The sequence below is a fragment of the Urtica dioica genome, chromosome 9, assembly GCF_054948205.1.
Source record: "Urtica dioica subsp. dioica isolate 48M chromosome 9, U.dioica_male_clone48M_v1_H2, whole genome shotgun sequence".
Lineage (NCBI taxonomy): Eukaryota > Viridiplantae > Streptophyta > Magnoliopsida > Rosales > Urticaceae > Urtica > Urtica dioica.
The window spans coordinates 14,554,352-14,571,964 of record NC_142764.1 but is presented as its reverse complement, the minus strand read 5'-3'; the positions used below and the strand labels follow the sequence as shown (position 1 = coordinate 14,571,964).

At 35.2% G+C, this 17,613-nt stretch overlaps 1 protein-coding gene and 1 pseudogene across 1 annotated transcript; both read right to left on the bottom strand.

The window, feature by feature from the left end:
• Positions 1 to 4,048: 4,048 nt before the first annotated feature.
• LOC149385171 (Transducin/WD40 repeat-like superfamily protein) lies at positions 4,049 to 10,976 on the bottom strand. The gene is made up of 13 exons (XM_089624873.1): positions 10,655 to 10,976; positions 10,451 to 10,563; positions 9,582 to 9,725; positions 8,615 to 8,745; positions 7,639 to 7,878; positions 7,316 to 7,500; positions 6,849 to 6,949; positions 5,800 to 5,955; positions 5,531 to 5,586; positions 5,394 to 5,451; positions 4,961 to 5,081; positions 4,773 to 4,883; positions 4,049 to 4,624 (listed from the first exon to the last, which is right to left on the bottom strand). The coding sequence occupies exons 1-13, from the start codon at positions 10,662 to 10,664 to the stop codon at positions 4,542 to 4,544; spliced, it is 1,509 nt and encodes a 502-aa protein (XP_089480999.1). The 5' UTR covers positions 10,665 to 10,976; the 3' UTR covers positions 4,049 to 4,541.
• A 5,403-nt stretch (positions 10,977 to 16,379) lies between these two features.
• On the bottom strand, positions 16,380 to 17,165 carry LOC149385170 (secreted RxLR effector protein 161 pseudogene; annotated as a pseudogene).
• Positions 17,166 to 17,613: the final 448 nt, after the last annotated feature.

The following is a 17,613-nucleotide window of genomic DNA, read 5'->3' as shown; positions in this document are numbered from 1 at the left end:
CTAAGTAGTACAGAGACATCATAATAACGATGATAAGTTCGATAAATGTGACTGTGGGTTTTTGGCTTTGGGGAGGCTTTTGGTTCTGACGCGACTGAATGCAATGATGAAAGTGTAACCCCAAAAAAGCAAAGAAGTTAAGGATAGATTTTGAAGGAGATTTTCATGCGCCCAATTTTTTTCGTGTAAAGCCAAACAACAGCTCACAAGAACTATAGCATATACCAATCTTTTGGCATACTAACCAGTTTCGGTAGTGCTCTCGTAAGCCACCTTTTCGTCTATTATAAACAGCAGAATGTGTGTTTGAATTCATGGACAGATGTTTCAATCTTACTTTGCTATCATTCCTGAATTATAAAATGGGAAATTCTAGAAAAATACCAAATTCTGTTTACTGTTTAATTAAAGGTATGCTTTTTTTCTTTTTCTTTTACATGAGTGGTAAGTAATTATTCATTACTTTAAGTACTTCTATTTTCTTTTCTTTTTTTCGCGTTTCTAATTGTATCCCGACTAGTTTTGTAAAATTATAAGTAATAAAATAAGGCTTATTATTTTGATTTAGTTAATTTTCACACAAAAATTTTAGAGTGTATAAATGTAGGTATATTTAAAATAGCTAACTATAAAATATAGGTAAATATGCTTATAAGTCTTGAGGAAAATGAGCCTTTTAATAATACGTAAATCGAACCCCATACCTATAAAACAAAGGAATAAAATGTCGGTTGCCAATTGTTTGATTTTACAACGTTAGTTGCCTAAATAAATTTTGGAAAATTTTAAAAATAAATTTGAATTTTTTTTCCCGTTTTTATTATTGAAGTTTGTTTATAAAATATATAGTTAAGAATACATCAAGATTTTATACTTTAAAATTCGATAATGATAGAATTTATTAGACATACCATGGCGCAAATGAAAAAGAGAGAGAGAGAGAGAGAGAGAGAGAGAGAGAGAGATTTGTCAGCCAATATTTCTCTATATTTAAGGATAATATAGCTAAATAGCCACTTAAATTAATAGATTTTCAAAATAATATATATTTATCTTGAAATAGTCAAAACTAAAAGAATAGTTTTTTTGACCTTGTCAATAAATTATTTCTACTGATAAATTACCTACGTCTAGGTTAATATTTTCATTGAGGTTGTCAAAACAATTTGAGCATTAACATTTACTACTTTATTAAAAACTTAAAAAGTGTGAAATTATTGATCCATTAGTTTCAAGTTGTAATTTTTACATTATTTTAATCCTACTTAAAAGGGGTCGTATTTTTTTTTTTCCCTAGAGTGACCTTGGTTTTATTCTTAGATACTTCTCAACCGCAATCACAGTACAGTACTCTTCTGTCTCTTACCCTAAAAACGTTACAAAGTACCATACTATGAGAAAAGCATGATCGTTGTCGTATACCCTAGTTTTCCTTAGGCCTTCAGGTCAAGTTTGTTTTTATCTTCTTGTTGTATTTCTTCCTTTGTTTGTTTCTCTGTGGATACTAGCTAGTGTCCCATCCTGGCTCTTCTTTTAATTTCTATATGGTCCTTAAAAAGCATACCTACGTGACCTTCGAACTCAAATTAAGGATCGCAAGATTTCGAAATTGGAGTGTGATGATCACTCTCTCTCCCCTTTATTTTATCCAATAAATATGATCCTTTGTGGTCTGACTATGTATCAGTGGGGGATCCTATTTCTTTTTTTTTTTATCTTTGAAACAGTCGTGCGGTGGTACTATTTCTATACACGAGCTTTATACTTTTAATAATGTATATACTCACGTTTGGTTAATATATCAAAACGGTTAAGTTAAATGGTTATAACTTGTGGTACCTAGATAGTCTAGTGGTAATTCCACACCACCTCCTGTGTAGAGGTCGTGGGTTCAATCCCACTGCAACACAACTGCCTTCAAAAAAAAAAATGATTATAACTTATAAATTATAATTGATTGAAACTCAACGAGTATAGCTAATATCACAATCAACGTAGTTGTGTAATTACCCATATTAGTGCACGGCGAGAAGTATTGTGTTGGCCCATCAATTATTTAAAGAAGGCCTCATATTAGCTCAAAATTCACATAATACCCTAGTCCTATGCCATAGGGCCAAGTTACATAGGGACCAATGGAGTGCGGGTCCATATCAACATTTGTAACTAGATTATCTTCATTGTTTACACAAAAATCATAAATACGTTTCTCATCTCGACTATCTCCACTTATTGGTTTATAATTAATAAAATTAGGGGTGTTCATCAAAACCGCCGAACCGAACAACCCAATCATCCAAACCAAATCGTACTTTTTTTTAAACCGCCCCATTAAAACCCAATGAAGTTTGGGTTGTAACCAACCCAAACTGCAATTGTTTCGGGTTGGTTTGGTTTTTTATAGTCGTGAGATTGGGTTGAACCAAACCAACCCGATTGTGTTAATTATTTAATTTTTGTAAGATTGCAAATATTTCATATGTACTTTTGGTAAAAAGAAATAATTTTTTTTTAATAATATTATAATAAAAAAAAAATACATAGTATTATACTTTATTATTTACAACTACATGAAAACTTGGTAATTAAAGATTTGCGTGATTTTTATTTTAATACGTAATTTTTTTAAAGATAAGTAAAATTTTAATTTTATTTGACAACACGTTCTAGATATAATATATGTATATGATTTTCATTCGAGTTATAAAGTCATTTGTCGAGAATTATGATCCGAAAAAACCAACCCAAACCAACCCGATTATTTTCGGGTTGGTTTGGTTTCGTTTTACCTTTCAATCGGGTTGGTTTGGATTTTAAAATTAAAAAATTAGTTGTAACGGTTCGAGTTGGTAGAACATGAAAAAACCGACTAACCCAACCCGATTACACCCCTAAATAAAATAAGTCTTTATTGTTGCAGTTGTGGCTTACCATGAGTTTAGAGGACCTCATGGACCAATCTTAATCTTGGGTTCAAGTTCTTAACTTGGCAGGTTTTACAAGTTCGAGGCAGATGCAACTATTTTCACTGAATTGCCATGAAATATGCGAAACAACAAAACAGATAATTCCTAGATTTCTTAGACGAATGAATGTCTTGGAGAACAACATTAAAACACTTACTATCCAAGCTTCATGGTTGAGGTTTGTTGTCATAATACTGTGTATTGTGTTCTTTATTGTTGTATGGTACATGTAAGTTTTGTAGATGTATTATTGTAATGTCTCAATTCCACTTGTCTACGTATACGATATGAATATTATTGAAAGAAATAATACGAGTTTTTTAACATTAATTTTGTTGATACGAGTCAACAACAAATACTAAATTTATCAACATACATGTCATCAAATCCACGATTTATTCTGGATATACGCGTCAACAAATCTTTAATTTGTTGATATGCATGTCATCAAATCCACGATATGATGTGTATATATATCAACAAATCCGCGATTTGTTACTATTCATTTGTTGATATACATGTCAACAAATCTACAATTTGGTGATATACATGTCATCAAATTCTAAATTTGTTGATATGTATGTCATCAAATTTATCTGTCATCGAGACTTTTTGTACATAGTTTACCTAAATTTCATGTTTTAGTTCCAAATTTCGAGATTAGAAAATTGCCCTACTTACTTGCCACTACATTTATACCGACATTTTTAAACTAGTAAGAAATAAATGTAAGAATTAAACTCAAAGATTGAACAAAATACACATCCCAAATTTTTAGATCGCAAACAACTCGCAACCACTTCTGGAACCGCAAGAAGCACATTTAATTGAATACTAGAAGAGAACAATTTGTTCATCGGGGAAGAAGGATAGGAAGAACCAGGCGACGAGGAAAACGAGGTGAGAGGCTCCACGAGCTCGCATCACAAATAAAATCGACGCATGAAGAGAAACTCGTGGAAGACATAATCGGAAAAGGAGGTTTTTCTTCTTCGCCCTAATTTGGATTCTGATATTGAAAGCGTGAAAGAGGGGGAGAGAGAGAATGAAGATAGTATCGGAAAGATAAGGCTTCGTAACCCTAATGAAACTTGGGACATAGTTTTGTTTGATTATATTTTTGGTTAATTTTGGTAAAAAAAAAATTAAATATCTTCCAAACTATAAATATTCTTGTCCAAAGCATGTTCATGGTAGCATAAGCTTACATATTTGCCTCAAGCCGCTCTTATCCGAGAAACAAATTACCCCTTTTCTAAGTAGGCTATGCGCCATTAAAACCACAGAAGATAGTAGAAGAGATCTAGGCACGACCTACTTGTAGTCAAAACTTCTACTCTATTTTCTACTGCTATCATCTATGTATAAATTATTAATTGAACGATCTACTTGTGGTTCAGATGTTTTCTATTTTTTTGGCACTAATAAATTGATCCTACAACAAAATTTGATCCGAACCTGGTTTTTTTTTTTAATTTCCTCCTAAGGCTAGGTTAAAAAATAGTCTACAACTTGGCTTAACCCAACCTGTTTCATAGGCTTTTGCTTTACTGAGATTTTTCCACTTGTGTTCGATTACGAGAATTGCGTGTAAAATAGTCCAGCCTCTGATCCAAGCCATGCCCCGTTTCCACAACTGTCCTCACCAGAGTACTCCCCTGTAATAAAAAATAAAATAAAAATTAAACAAATAAAAAGACCAGGTGTTCAATTAAATGAAAATGGAAGAAACAAATCAACGGAAAGAAGAATTATAATGATAAAATAAAAAGAAAATAAAAAAAAAATAAGAGCCTCGGAACCAACTTCTTTCTCCCCGCCAGGACACAGTTGAGAAAACAGTGTCGGCGAATTTTTCTTGAAAAATCAATTCGCCGGACTTGATACTCCAAATCCGCAAGTAAGAGTCCTCTCCTCCTAAAAGAGAAAATTATGAGAATTTTTTTATATAGAAATCTTCCACTGGAGTCGAGTTACAATTAATGTTCCTATACCTGACATGACTAATTTCTCAGATGGGTCAATTCCAAGCTGTATGTGGGAATGGGAATTCACATGGCCATCATAGGATTGTACATGGCCTCTTTTAATTAGCCGATGGTCATAAAGCTTTACCTGATACAAATGAGATCAAAGACACGTGATTTAATTCCAATCAAGCTTTATTGCTGTGACTATCTCTTATGAAATTTCTCAAATATCCAGTTAGAGAAAATATGCCAATACCCCATAGAAGCAAACATAAAAAGAAAGACAGACACTAAAGACCCGGACAAACAGAGCATAAAAAAGAAGACCTAGATTAGTTAAGAAAATAAGTGAAGCATTTTTTAATTATACATTCTATAATAACATTTTCATATGATAAATCAAAGACGGTCAGCGAAATAGTCAATCTGCATACGAAAAAATGAAGAAAATACCAACCGAGCCATCCATGGAACTTGCCAAGAAGTATTGATCATCAAACTGAAGGGCAGCCAAACTGTTGAGAGCAACCCAAAAATGGTTACATAACCGGAAGATGTAAAGAGGCTCTGAAAGAAATACAAAGCTGAACTAACCTAGAGATGGAGGACGGAAAAGTAATAGTACGCGAAGACTGAATATCTCCAGAAAGCTGTTCAGAAAGGTATCCAAATCATTAGTACCAAGTAGAACGAAAATACTGAACAGAGCCACAGGCAAACTGTGTTGTGCTTTTCTGAGAACCAGCCTGACGGATTCCAAGTATAAAAATATTGAACAATTTTTTTTCAATCCAAGTCCTGACTGAGTTTTTGTTCTCCTCTTAACGACTTTTTCACTTGCATTTCCCTGAATAACCGAGTACCTTAAACCAGGGTTTGCTTGCTTTATTGATAGGCGAATATGATATCTTATGTCTAGCAAGTCTCGTGTGTCTGCTACGAATGCTTGGATCTGTCTTCTCACGAGGATCAACCGTAACAATCGCCCCATTTCTAAGTCCACATATAATAGCATTGCCCTGGGAAAAAACAGCATCAGCTTCGAACCAAATAAAGAAAATATATATATATATATATATATGTATATATATATATATATATATATCATTTCTCTCTCGTGGAGGGGAGAGTGGCAGGAAAATTGTCGAATAATGATTGAAATGACACAAAAGATTAGTCATTAGGTCTATTGAGCCAAATTATAGCGCACTTAAATTTGGCACAAGCATGTCCATCGGTGCCTTGTAGCGATCATAAATTGTTTGTTTAGTAGATTTTCCAAACACAAGAGAAGATCACATAACTTTTATCAGTCTGGATTTTCCAGTTGGATCTTATGTCTCTTTTCAGCAATTAGAGGGATGACACCAATGCATTCTGATTATCTATGGATTCTAATGTGAGCATTGTAGTCTTCATTCCTAAAAAAATTCTTCAGATTATTGTAATTAAAAAGTTCAATTGAAAGTCCAAAAAGATATATTATATGTTTCCATAAAATTTTGTTATAAGAGAAAATGGAGGACGGAGACGCATCCTGATAAGCATAAAAAGCCTCTCTTCATATTGGTTCATAAGAAAATAAAAAACAAAAAGGTTTCATCAGACGGACTTAGGAAGTAATGTAACAGCCTGACTTTCTAGAACTATGCTGATAATATAGGGAATCCAATTATGTTTCCTTTACAGTCATTCGGGTTACTAGCATTTTACTATACCAATGAAATAAGAAAATCATTTGCTGATGTGGCTAGAGACTGGTTACCTTCTTGTTTCCTATGAGGATGGTTTGTACCATATCTACCATTTGAAATTAGCTTTATTATATAAAATTAAATAAAAGTGTTTTCCATTCAAATTAATTCATCTCACCCTACATGGAAGCTTACAACTAAACAAAAGCCAAACTCACCGAGCAAACAAATTGTTGTGCCAAAACATCACTTCCACTGCGCAACACCCATGTTTGTGTTCCAGTCTCCAAATCCACCAAAGCAGCACCAAGATTAGTTCCTGCAATACATTGGCAATAAAGAGTGATTAATCTGAGTCCTCTAACCAGATGTATGGAAATTAAAACAGCAGATGGTCCACCGTCTTTTACTTTTCCATTAAATATAGAAGCTAAAATAAATTGGCAACATAAAAAGCTCGGGCTGTTCTACCAGATATTTGAAAACTAGCAGCACTGAACTCTATGTTTCCAGTGAAGAAAACCAGAATTCAAGTTGATAGAAAGATACACTATGTGACTCAAAACTCTTTCTGGACAGTTCATCTACCATTTAAAAAAAGTCAATTGAAAATAGATTAATCTAATGTAGAGGAAAAATAATTAATAGTTTTTGTGAATGAGAGCTCAAGATTAAATAAACTTGCCTATAACTGCTTTATTCCTGTTAGGTCCACAATCTCCAGTCCAAAGGGTACAGTCTAGCGATGCAACTCTCTTTATCCTGTGTGTTGCAAAATAGTTGGGTGGATCATGAGAATCCATAATGGATTCCTTGAGATCAAGAACATAAATTGATCCCCCATTGTTCTCTGATCCCAATGTAGTTATCCTGTTAAATTTCTGTCAAGGATTTAAATGCACCATATTTTATGGCCTAGTGAACAAGCAATGCAAGTATGTCGGTCTAAAAAGCACATAAGAAAATAGGGTAATCAAATCGAAACTCCAAACCCAATAAAAAGGATACAATGCATGTTGACTATTGTCCTCAGTTCCCGCTGTAGAAGCAGAGCTCGTCCGAAACCTTTTTATACAAGAAATACGAGATGGCAGACCTATTGAAGCTATCTTTTTTCTCCTTAAAAATCCTGAAGAAGTGCTACATCTGGTTGGATTTTCTTTATCGGCTACGGGCCATACACAAGCTGGTTGCAAGCACTGTGCTCCATTATCCACGTCTTGCGGATTTTTTCCAACTGCAGTTATACTGCAAACAGTACAAACTTCAAAAGAAGAAACAAATAAATAAGCAGAAAGAAGAATATATTATGATGTCGAGAGAGAAAAGTTCTTGGAAGTTTAATGAAAATAAAAAAAGAATATACGAAGATGCAAATATATGTTATGACCTTCAGTCCACTGCTTGCTAAATACCCAAATTAATAATCTTAAAATGATGAAATTCGTTAGCAACAAATGTGTGTGCAAAAGAGAATATGGTTGTTGATAAAAGATGATGACAAAATCCAAAACACAATGGATGATAATCTTTAAGAACTCAGTTCACAATTCGAGAGAAGAGTTGAACCAATCTCTCGGATACAATACTTTACCTACTGAGGAACACACTAATTTCTGAGATTAAAAGAAAATTAAATAAAAAAAAATTAATACACTAATTGACTTGACAACTTTTCTAATCAAGCATGATGCTCCCTCATTTACCTTAACCCTTCCTATTCATAGACCATACTTCCTATTCATATGGCCTCACTCTTGACATAGACTGTTCTGTTCTCACATCTATTGTTTCCAGAATTATTTACAGCAAATGGTCAACGTATATTGTGTGAGAAATGTGGTCATCTCTATAGTTTTGTTTTCCTATAAATTTTTGTTTTCCTTCTTTCTACTCCGGTATCCAACTCTTTTATTTCCATTGACAAAAAAAAATTACAATTGATATGACAGACTAATAAACAAATTGATTGACATATTTATACCTAAGAAGTCCGAGCTTTCCGCCTGTTAACAGAGCCTCTGTATTCGTGACACCCTCTTCCATCTGCACATTAGCGGGTATTCGTTCCAACGCAGTTTCACCATCCATTCTTGTTTCATGGTATCTCCAAATCTGTATACACATGAATATTTATATAATATTCAGTTTTTGTTTCTTGTTAAAATTATAAGCTTAAAATCGCCATATTAAAATGTTTGTTTTCCTAAAGAAAAGGGCCAACTAAAATTACTGAAATATTACTCAATTATAAGACATAAAAGGCTCTTAAACTTTGGCAGATGTCACAGGAACGATTCTTCGGAGTTATATTACTCCTTATTTCTCTTTGTTCATGAAAATAAAATTACAAAGGCCTGAAAAAAGCATTTGCAATAGAGCCAGTAAAATCACAGTATTAATTTTGTCCAAGGCTTCTATATACTCTTTTTAAAAACATTGGAGCTCAAAACATAGAAATCAAGTCAACGTTTCTTTAAAGTATCGATCTTCCTGAAAAAATAGAAATTTCAGAAATTTAAAACAATTAGACAGTATACACGCATTCATTGCGAGAAGTAGGTTGCATAACTTCTGAAATAGCAAGCACACCTCAAATCTCCAAATTTGGTTTTGAATCAAGTACGCAATTTTATATACTAAAGGCAGTTCTTCTTTGCTGTAAAAAAAAGGTAATTCTTTGATAAAAAATAATAATAATAATAATAATAATAAAGTTCTAGCATATGAAACAATTGGTTCTGTAAGCACGAATTACATATAGGTTCATAAACAGAGGACACAAGGGAGTGAATGGTAATTTTCCCAGATTTAAATGTTTGCAAGACAAAAAAGAAAACTATCAATGAATGAATATATCTTTTTTTTTAAAAGAAACAGCTGACTATTAAAACCGCGGCAAAGCCGGAAAATCCAGGACAATGAATGAATATATCTTAAATCTGTCATACCTTTGGATGGGATGCTTGTCTCTTTTGAAATTCTTCGGCGAAGTTGTACTTCCCTTTACTTGATGAAATAACATTACCATATAACTCCCTAATTTGAAGCAGCTTCGATGTTCTTACTCTAGAATTACTACACGACTGTACAGCCTGAAAAAACAACGAGAAATGGATTTGCATGTATGAGAATACGAACATCTATTAAGTAGAAAAAACAGGAGACAAAAAATACAATGAAACACAAATAAAAACATTTATACAAACAAAGCAGCCAATAATAACTTCAAGATTTAAACGGCTCGTTATCCTTCAGTCTAAGGATAATCCTCATTAACAGTGTACCAAAGCTTATGGGCTTAACTCACCATATGAAAATTGGTTCTCGTCAATTTAGTAGAGTTTGGGAAGAGGCTTGAAAAAATTACAAACACTAGGGATGAATATTCTCAAAAGATACAACTAGAAGAGTAACTATCAAAGTGAGCTTCAATGGAGCTTCAATTCCCACCACGCCAATAGTAATTATCAATTTAAACATGTTTGGATGATGATGTGAAGAATTTGAAAGCTGGAATGTCACTTATCACAACTAGTAAGAAATTTTATAAAATAAAATAGACACCTAATCTCACATAACTTATCATATAACGTACACACACTGGGAAAAACAAAAAACCACATAAGTCACCAATTCGCATTAACTATTGCTTTGCACAAATTCTCGCTAAGTGAAAACGCATTCTCTGATATTAGGGCACATGTTTTCCGTTCAAAAAAATGAACGAGGGGCTATGAATAAGAAGAATGATTAGAGCAGCTATCAAAGCAGAGAGAGAGGAATGCGAAAGAAACTCCACTCATATGTTTTTCATCACCTTAGGTGGTTCGGCTATGTGGGGTTTGGAGGAAGAAGAAGAAGAGCCAGGTATTCGGCCCTTGATTGGGAAGTACCTGTTCTTCTCCGCATCGTAGTAAAACCCTGGAAGATCTGAAAGCACATTAACAGTCCCACCACATCATGAGCGAGCGAGAGAGAGAGAGTTTCCGAAACGGAAAATAAGTGAAGAAGATGGGCAAACCTTTGGGCATGGTTTTAGAGAGGGTGGAGGAAGCAATCGGTACACGCCGGGATAGAAGGAATTAAACCGGTCTCCGACTAAAACTGTTGTCGACTAGTCTTCGCATGGGCTGCGAGAGAGACCAACCCAACTTATTGTAAAACAATTTACTCTTTTTTTTTTCTTTTTCTTTTTTTTTTTTGAGAAATTGAAGCATCTATTAGTTTAATAACATCATTCTCATTCTCAACCAAAATACTAACAATAAATTACATGATTCTCCCATCAACTCGCACCACGATAACAATAATAATGTGTACTCTCAACTCGAATTTATTGCAAAAATTACCATGAACTCTTATTTTATTGTATTGTTACCCTTTCCATCAATATTTCTCTTTTATCTCAACACGTTTTTCTCACGTGAAAATGATTTTGTGGTATATTATCTTTCTATCCTTTAGCAATATCATTAATAAGTTTAATAAATACATTTGATAAAGGTTCCAAATATTACTTTAAAAAAAGGTTATCTAGACGAGAAAAAGCTTCAATCCACGATGATGGCGACAGAGGCTGTGTCGTCATCGTTATCTTCGTCGGCACTGCCTCGAGAATCTCACCTTCGGTCGGTGCTAAAGACGCTGATCTCGACCTCGCCGACGGTGGGATTTGGAGGAATTGTTGTTGAAGCTTAATCGATGGTGGAGGAATTCATTCCCATAAATTATAAAATAAATAAATAAATAACCTAAATTAATATGGCTTTGACTTCGTGAATCAGTTTTGACCACGGCCATGACATCTTTCGGATAGCCATCGCATTCTTAATTTTTTTTTGCAACAGAGTTGTTGGGCCGAGTCTTCGTCTTCCAGTGTCGAGATCGACTGCAATACCGAGGGCATGGTGTCCTCTTCGTCGATGCCCAGACCGACTCTATTGTCGACGATTTCAGTGACTAATTCATCATCCCCACTGTCTGTGGACTTGATCTCATGCCAGATCTCGTTAATGGCTTTCGAGATGAAGGCGGGCTCGCTGACCAGACTCAGACGAAGCCCTTTGATCATGTTCTCCATCATGCCCTGGAATAAAATTCTCCATTATCGATGAACCTGTCAGATTTTTTAAGCTGGTAACCTTCAGAAAGGTCAGTTTTTAATTCATGACCTCCTCTCTTAGCGTAATATTTTTTTATTTTTCTTATTTGTTTTTTCGAATTTACGAAAATGCCCTCTGAAAATTAGGTTCTTATTACGTCATTTGAACCATTTGAACGAATCCTTTGAACGAACCAAACCCCCCCAAAACCAAAACCCCAAAAACCCCCAAAAACACCTGTGAAACCACAGGGTCCAAAACCACATCCCTGAGGACGCCAAGGCCACCGTCGACCACCTTTCCGGCTTCAACGTCGCCAACCGCTACCTCATCGTCTTCTACTAACAGCCCTCTAAGAAGACCTCGCCAAGCTCCAGGAAAAATACGGCATCTCTACCACCAACAAGTGAGTATATACTTTTGGATTGGAACATGATGTTTGACAATTGATGATCTTAAACCTATATCTCCTCTGCTTTAAGGTTTTGAATTTTTGCATATTGATGGGATTGGATTTTATTTTTTCTTATCTAATGATGGGATTGGATATGGCTCTCAATGTTTATGGTTTTTGGCTTCTCACAACAAGCCAAATGAATATTGAGTGAACAAGTGATGTTTTGCTCTCTTTGTTTTTTTACACGATTTTGCTTTTATTGGAGCTGAACAATACAAACTCTAAAAAGCCACAGTCTCTTGATTATGCCGTAACTATTGGTAATTTAAAGGTTTCCATGTAGTTGAATTCCAAATTAGTGGATGAATTTGGGTGAAAGAAAAGCATAATTATCAGTGTTTGCAATATAACAGTAGGACTAGCAGCTCCAGTTTTACATTTTTCCTCTAACTCTTTATTTAAATCTCATAAGCATTGAAATTTCGTCTATTTGAATGTAGATCACAAAAAAAATATGTCGATACCAGAATTTGAAGACGACTCGGAAATAATAGGTTCAACGCCACCAAATTTATATAATAATGTCGAGCAGGTACAACTTTTTTATACTTTTTCCTTGCTTCATATAGTATGAATAAATACTCAAATAAAAGTATATAAATTACAAGTTCCGGATGCCGCTCGTCCAATATTCAAATTGGATGTCGATAGAAGAAACTTCAAATGTAAAGTTAGAGTAAAATGTCGATTGGCCGAAATTGTGGATTTCCTAACAGAAGTGTTGAAAGACTATCCTGAAGGTTTGCAATGGTTTAAGGATTCTCAATTCGGCCACTTGTTCGATGTCCCGGATCATTTGGAAACCAATTTGGCGGCGATGTGGATGATGTTATGTCGAGAGGTGGAAACAAAAAAAGAACATGAGAGTTGGTTTGTTGTAAATGGCATACCTATCCGTTTCTCTTTGGTGGAGTACGCTTTAATATCCGGCTTGAAATGTTCAGATTATCCCGATGGTTGGAAAGATTTTGGAAGCGAAGCCTTTAGAGAATTTTACTTTCCAAGTATGAAAAATTTCGTTTTGGTGGATATCAAAGACAAGCTGTTGCGAATGAAGATCGATTGTCAAGGAGGTCAAAAGAGAAGTAAAAAAAAACATTATTCTCAATGAAAAAATGAAAACGAATAAATTGAAGATGGCGGTGCTATTTTTTTTTGTCCTCGGTATTGCTTCACCGAGATAAGAATACGACTCATGTAGGAGATGTGGAGTTGAGAATCGTTGATGACTTGGAGGCGTGCCGCAACCTCCCTTGGGGAAGAAATTCTTTCGATTATCTCATGACGAATATTAGAAAATCTGATATAGTGAATAGGTCATCACTTGTTCATGACAAAGGGGCAGATTGTGCTACATGGAGTTTTTGTGGGTTTGTTCTACCTTTGATGGTAAGTTTTGTTTGTTTAGATGGTAAATATTAATTAATTGTTGAATATAGCAATTGTCTAATATTTTGTATTTACTTGACATTTATGTGCAGTTGCTACCGTTTGAGTGCATATCGAAGTTTTTACCACACATTGTTGATCGTAGAATCGATGCGAGTGATGGCTCGTCAAGAATCTGTCGATGGGAAACAGAATTTAAAAAGAAACAGCCCCCTCAACTATCTTCTATTTTTGAAGCACTTGGTGAATCAAAGGTTTGTCTAAGTCTTCAATGTTTTGAGTGAATAACTTGATTGTTGTTGAAAAAAAAAATAGATTTTTACGAAATAATTGATTTTCAGGATATAAAGAGTTTATTGAGCCCGACGTCAGAAGAGGAGCGGGCTGAATACATGGAGGGATTCACTCCATTTCAAGATGAAATTGATCCCATAGTTGATCAATAGATTTCAATACTAGAAGGCGGAGCGAAAGTGTATTGGGAAGATATTATGCACGATGATATTAAAGGGCGGAAAACATTTTTATTGACAGAGGAAAAATGCAATGAGCCACGTAATGTCATCGACGCAAATGAAAGCCACGGTGATCCACCAACTTCATCGACGGCAAGACCTCGATTGGAAGAATTGTCGGGGATGATTCCCCCATATAACCATATTAATGCGGAAAAGTGATTAATTACGCTAATCATGAGCTAATTAATTCAATGATTATATGACAAGATCTAGATTTACGTTAATTAAAAATTATACGAGAGCATATATGTCAAGCAACCGAAATAAGAGTAAACGAGTACTTACATTGATTTTCGGTTCACGAACTGAAAGCTTTCACAATCCGTCTTCGTCTTGAACGTACAACCCTCCACACGATCAAATAAGGGACTCTACTTCAATGACTCGATGTGATGACACCTTAGTCTTCCGAAACGTAATCTCCGAGACGAATAAGAAAGATGAGTGGGCACAGTCTTTATCTCACTGGATCACGAAACTAGGTGTTTCGAGATCTCTCTCTTATTTTACTAAGAATGGAAACGAATTTCCGAGGGGAGGGAGAGGCAGATGCACGGCCAAGGAGAGGCTAGGATGCACGAAATTTTTCACCAAATAATTGCTTATTTTGCCTTCTCATGAACTCATATTTATAGTAGTAAAATGAAATATTCATGGAATCTTCAAGAATATTTTATTTTATTTTATTGTGTTCACACTAGTGGATTAAATCTAGGTCATTGGATCTCAACAAGTGAATCCTATTTTTTCTCTCATCCATCAGACAATATCTATGGGATATTATTCTCTATTTAAATAGAGAATATATTATTTAGTGAGAGAATAAAGGGGAATATATTATTTCCCTTTAAATATATTTTCATATATTCTCCTAAATACTTTCCTTTAAATAAGGAGAAAATATAGGACAATATCTTATATTATTCTCTCTCCTTTATTTAAACAACTAAAGATAAAATATTGGTAAATACCAGTATTGAAAAAAGTCGAATTTTAGGCACACGGCCAAGGGGGATTTGCGCAACTCCTATGCCGAAATTCCCAAATTCGATTTTCATATTTTGTGCAAGGCCCAATTGCTTAAAACTCAATTAATCATTTATTTACTTGGTCCAACAATAAAAAAATAATTAATAATTGTTTATTTACTTGATCAAACAATAAATAAACAATTCTACCATAAATATTTATTTAATTCTGCGAATACCCATTTTCCAGAATTAATGCTGTCAATCACAATTACAGCAAGTGAGATTAATAATGATAAACATTATTATACGAAAGTTCTTATCCGCCTTTATCAGAGCCGAATCGGGGACTATGGACCTAGTAATAGAAGCTTAACAAATCCGATGAAAAAGACGAAATAGTCCTTTCTCTTTTCCATCGATTCGTTTAATCTTGGTCAAATACTCCACCTTGTAAGCCAAGACTGAACTCTCCTTTATACTAGAATTATATTTACTCATCGTGACGAGTGTCCACTGATATAGTCAGTTCGTGATCAAGATCCTCCAGGTTCAACCCGTGTCAAGAGAAGTCAATTTTTCCGTTATACTTCTCTTGATACATATCAACCCTAAGCATTGTTGCTTCCCTAGCGAAAGATTCTTTCGAACGTTACTTACTTCGAAAGTGCGCGCAATCTATCGGTTCTGGAATCAACCCTTAGGTGAGAGAACATTAACCTTCTTTCAGGAAGGCTGGATTCTGTATCTGTAAATCATTTCCCACTCGAGTTATGCTCTGAGAAAACTCCCAAGACATAAGCTGTGATTAGCATGAATAGCCTTTTAGCGAATGAGTCAAAGAGCTCAGTAACATAATCCAGTGTCCATGATCACATCAGGATTTAGATCAAGTCTCACTGTGACCATCATAGTGGCCTCGGTTAGTGTGTCGTAACGGTCCTTAAACGACACATCTACACCAAGACCTGTCCAGGTCGTACACTTACCACAAGTGTAGAATGCTCCCACATAGTGATCAACCTTCACTCATGTGTTCCACATATATGACTTTAGATATAGTTTTCCAGGCGTATATCAGTCATCGACCATGTTTTAGCACACCGCCCGAACCCAGGTGCCCAGCACGTGACTCAGTTAGATACGTAGGCTATGGAATAATGAATGTTTAATAAATCTCATTAAATAAGAAATAACGCTTTCAATTCAAATAGATAATAAATGTCAAACTTTATTTTATTAATAATTTCAACGAGAATTTACATAAGTATCTTCTCGTGGGCAAGAATTCCTAACAATCTCCCACTTTGACCTAGAGAAGATATGGCATGTATCTAAGGCCCATTCCTTCCACGTGTTTCACGAACACATGTTCAGATAGTCCCTTTGTCATTGGATCCGCAATGTTGTCCAACGTCGAGATCTTCATGACTACCACGTCTCCTCTTCGAACTATTTCTCTTATAAGGTGGTATGTTCGCTCTATATGCTTTCCTCTCTTATGGTTGCGAGGTTCCTTCGAGTTTGCGATGGATCCAGTGTTATCACAGTGGAGTTGCACAGGCTCGTTCATGTTAGGAACTACCTCCAGTTCGGCTAAGAAATTCTTAAGCCAAACAGCCTCTTTGGCTGCCTCAGAAGCTGCAATATATTCAGCTTCCATAGTAGAGTTTGCGATACTAGATTGCTTAACGCTTCTCCAGACAATCGCTCCTCCATTGAAAGTGAACACTGATCCAGACGTTGACTTCAACATGTCACGGTCTGCCTGAAAATCAGAATCAGTGTATCCTTGTATCACCAAGTCATTACTTGTGTATACAAGCATCATGTCTCTAGTTCTCTTAAGATATTTTAGGATATGCTTAACAGCTACCCAATGTTCTTGACCAGGGTTTGACTGGTATCTACTAACAACTCCCACTGCATAGCATATGTCGAGTCTAGTACACAACATGGCATACATCAGACTCCCAACTGCTGAGGCATATGGAACTCGACTCATATCCTCCACTTCTTGCGGTGTCTTAGGACACTGCTCTTTCTACAGGAACTTTCCTAAACGAATTGGCAACAACACCCCATGGGCATTTTGCATCGAGAAGCGAGAAAGTACCTTATCTATATAAGTACCTTGAGACAGAGCTAGTAGTTTGTTCTTCCTATCACGAATGATTTGGATTCCTAGAACAAAGGCAGCATTCCCCAAATCATTCATTTGGAATTGCTTTGCCAGCCACTCCTTTATGTCAGACATTTCTCTAATATCGCTTCCTATAAGGAGGATATCGTCTACATAAAGGACTAAGAAAACAACTACTTTCTTCGAGTACTTGTAAACACAAGGCTCAGAAAGGTTTTGTTCGAAACCATAGGTCTTGATCACCTCATCAAACCTTTGGTTCTAGGATCTAGACGCTTGCTTGAGTCCATAAATGGACTTCAATAATTTGCAAACCTTGTGCTCTTGACCCTTTTCTATGAATCCATCTGGTTGAGCCATATAGATTTCTTCTTCCAGATAGCCATTCAAGAATGCCGTCTTT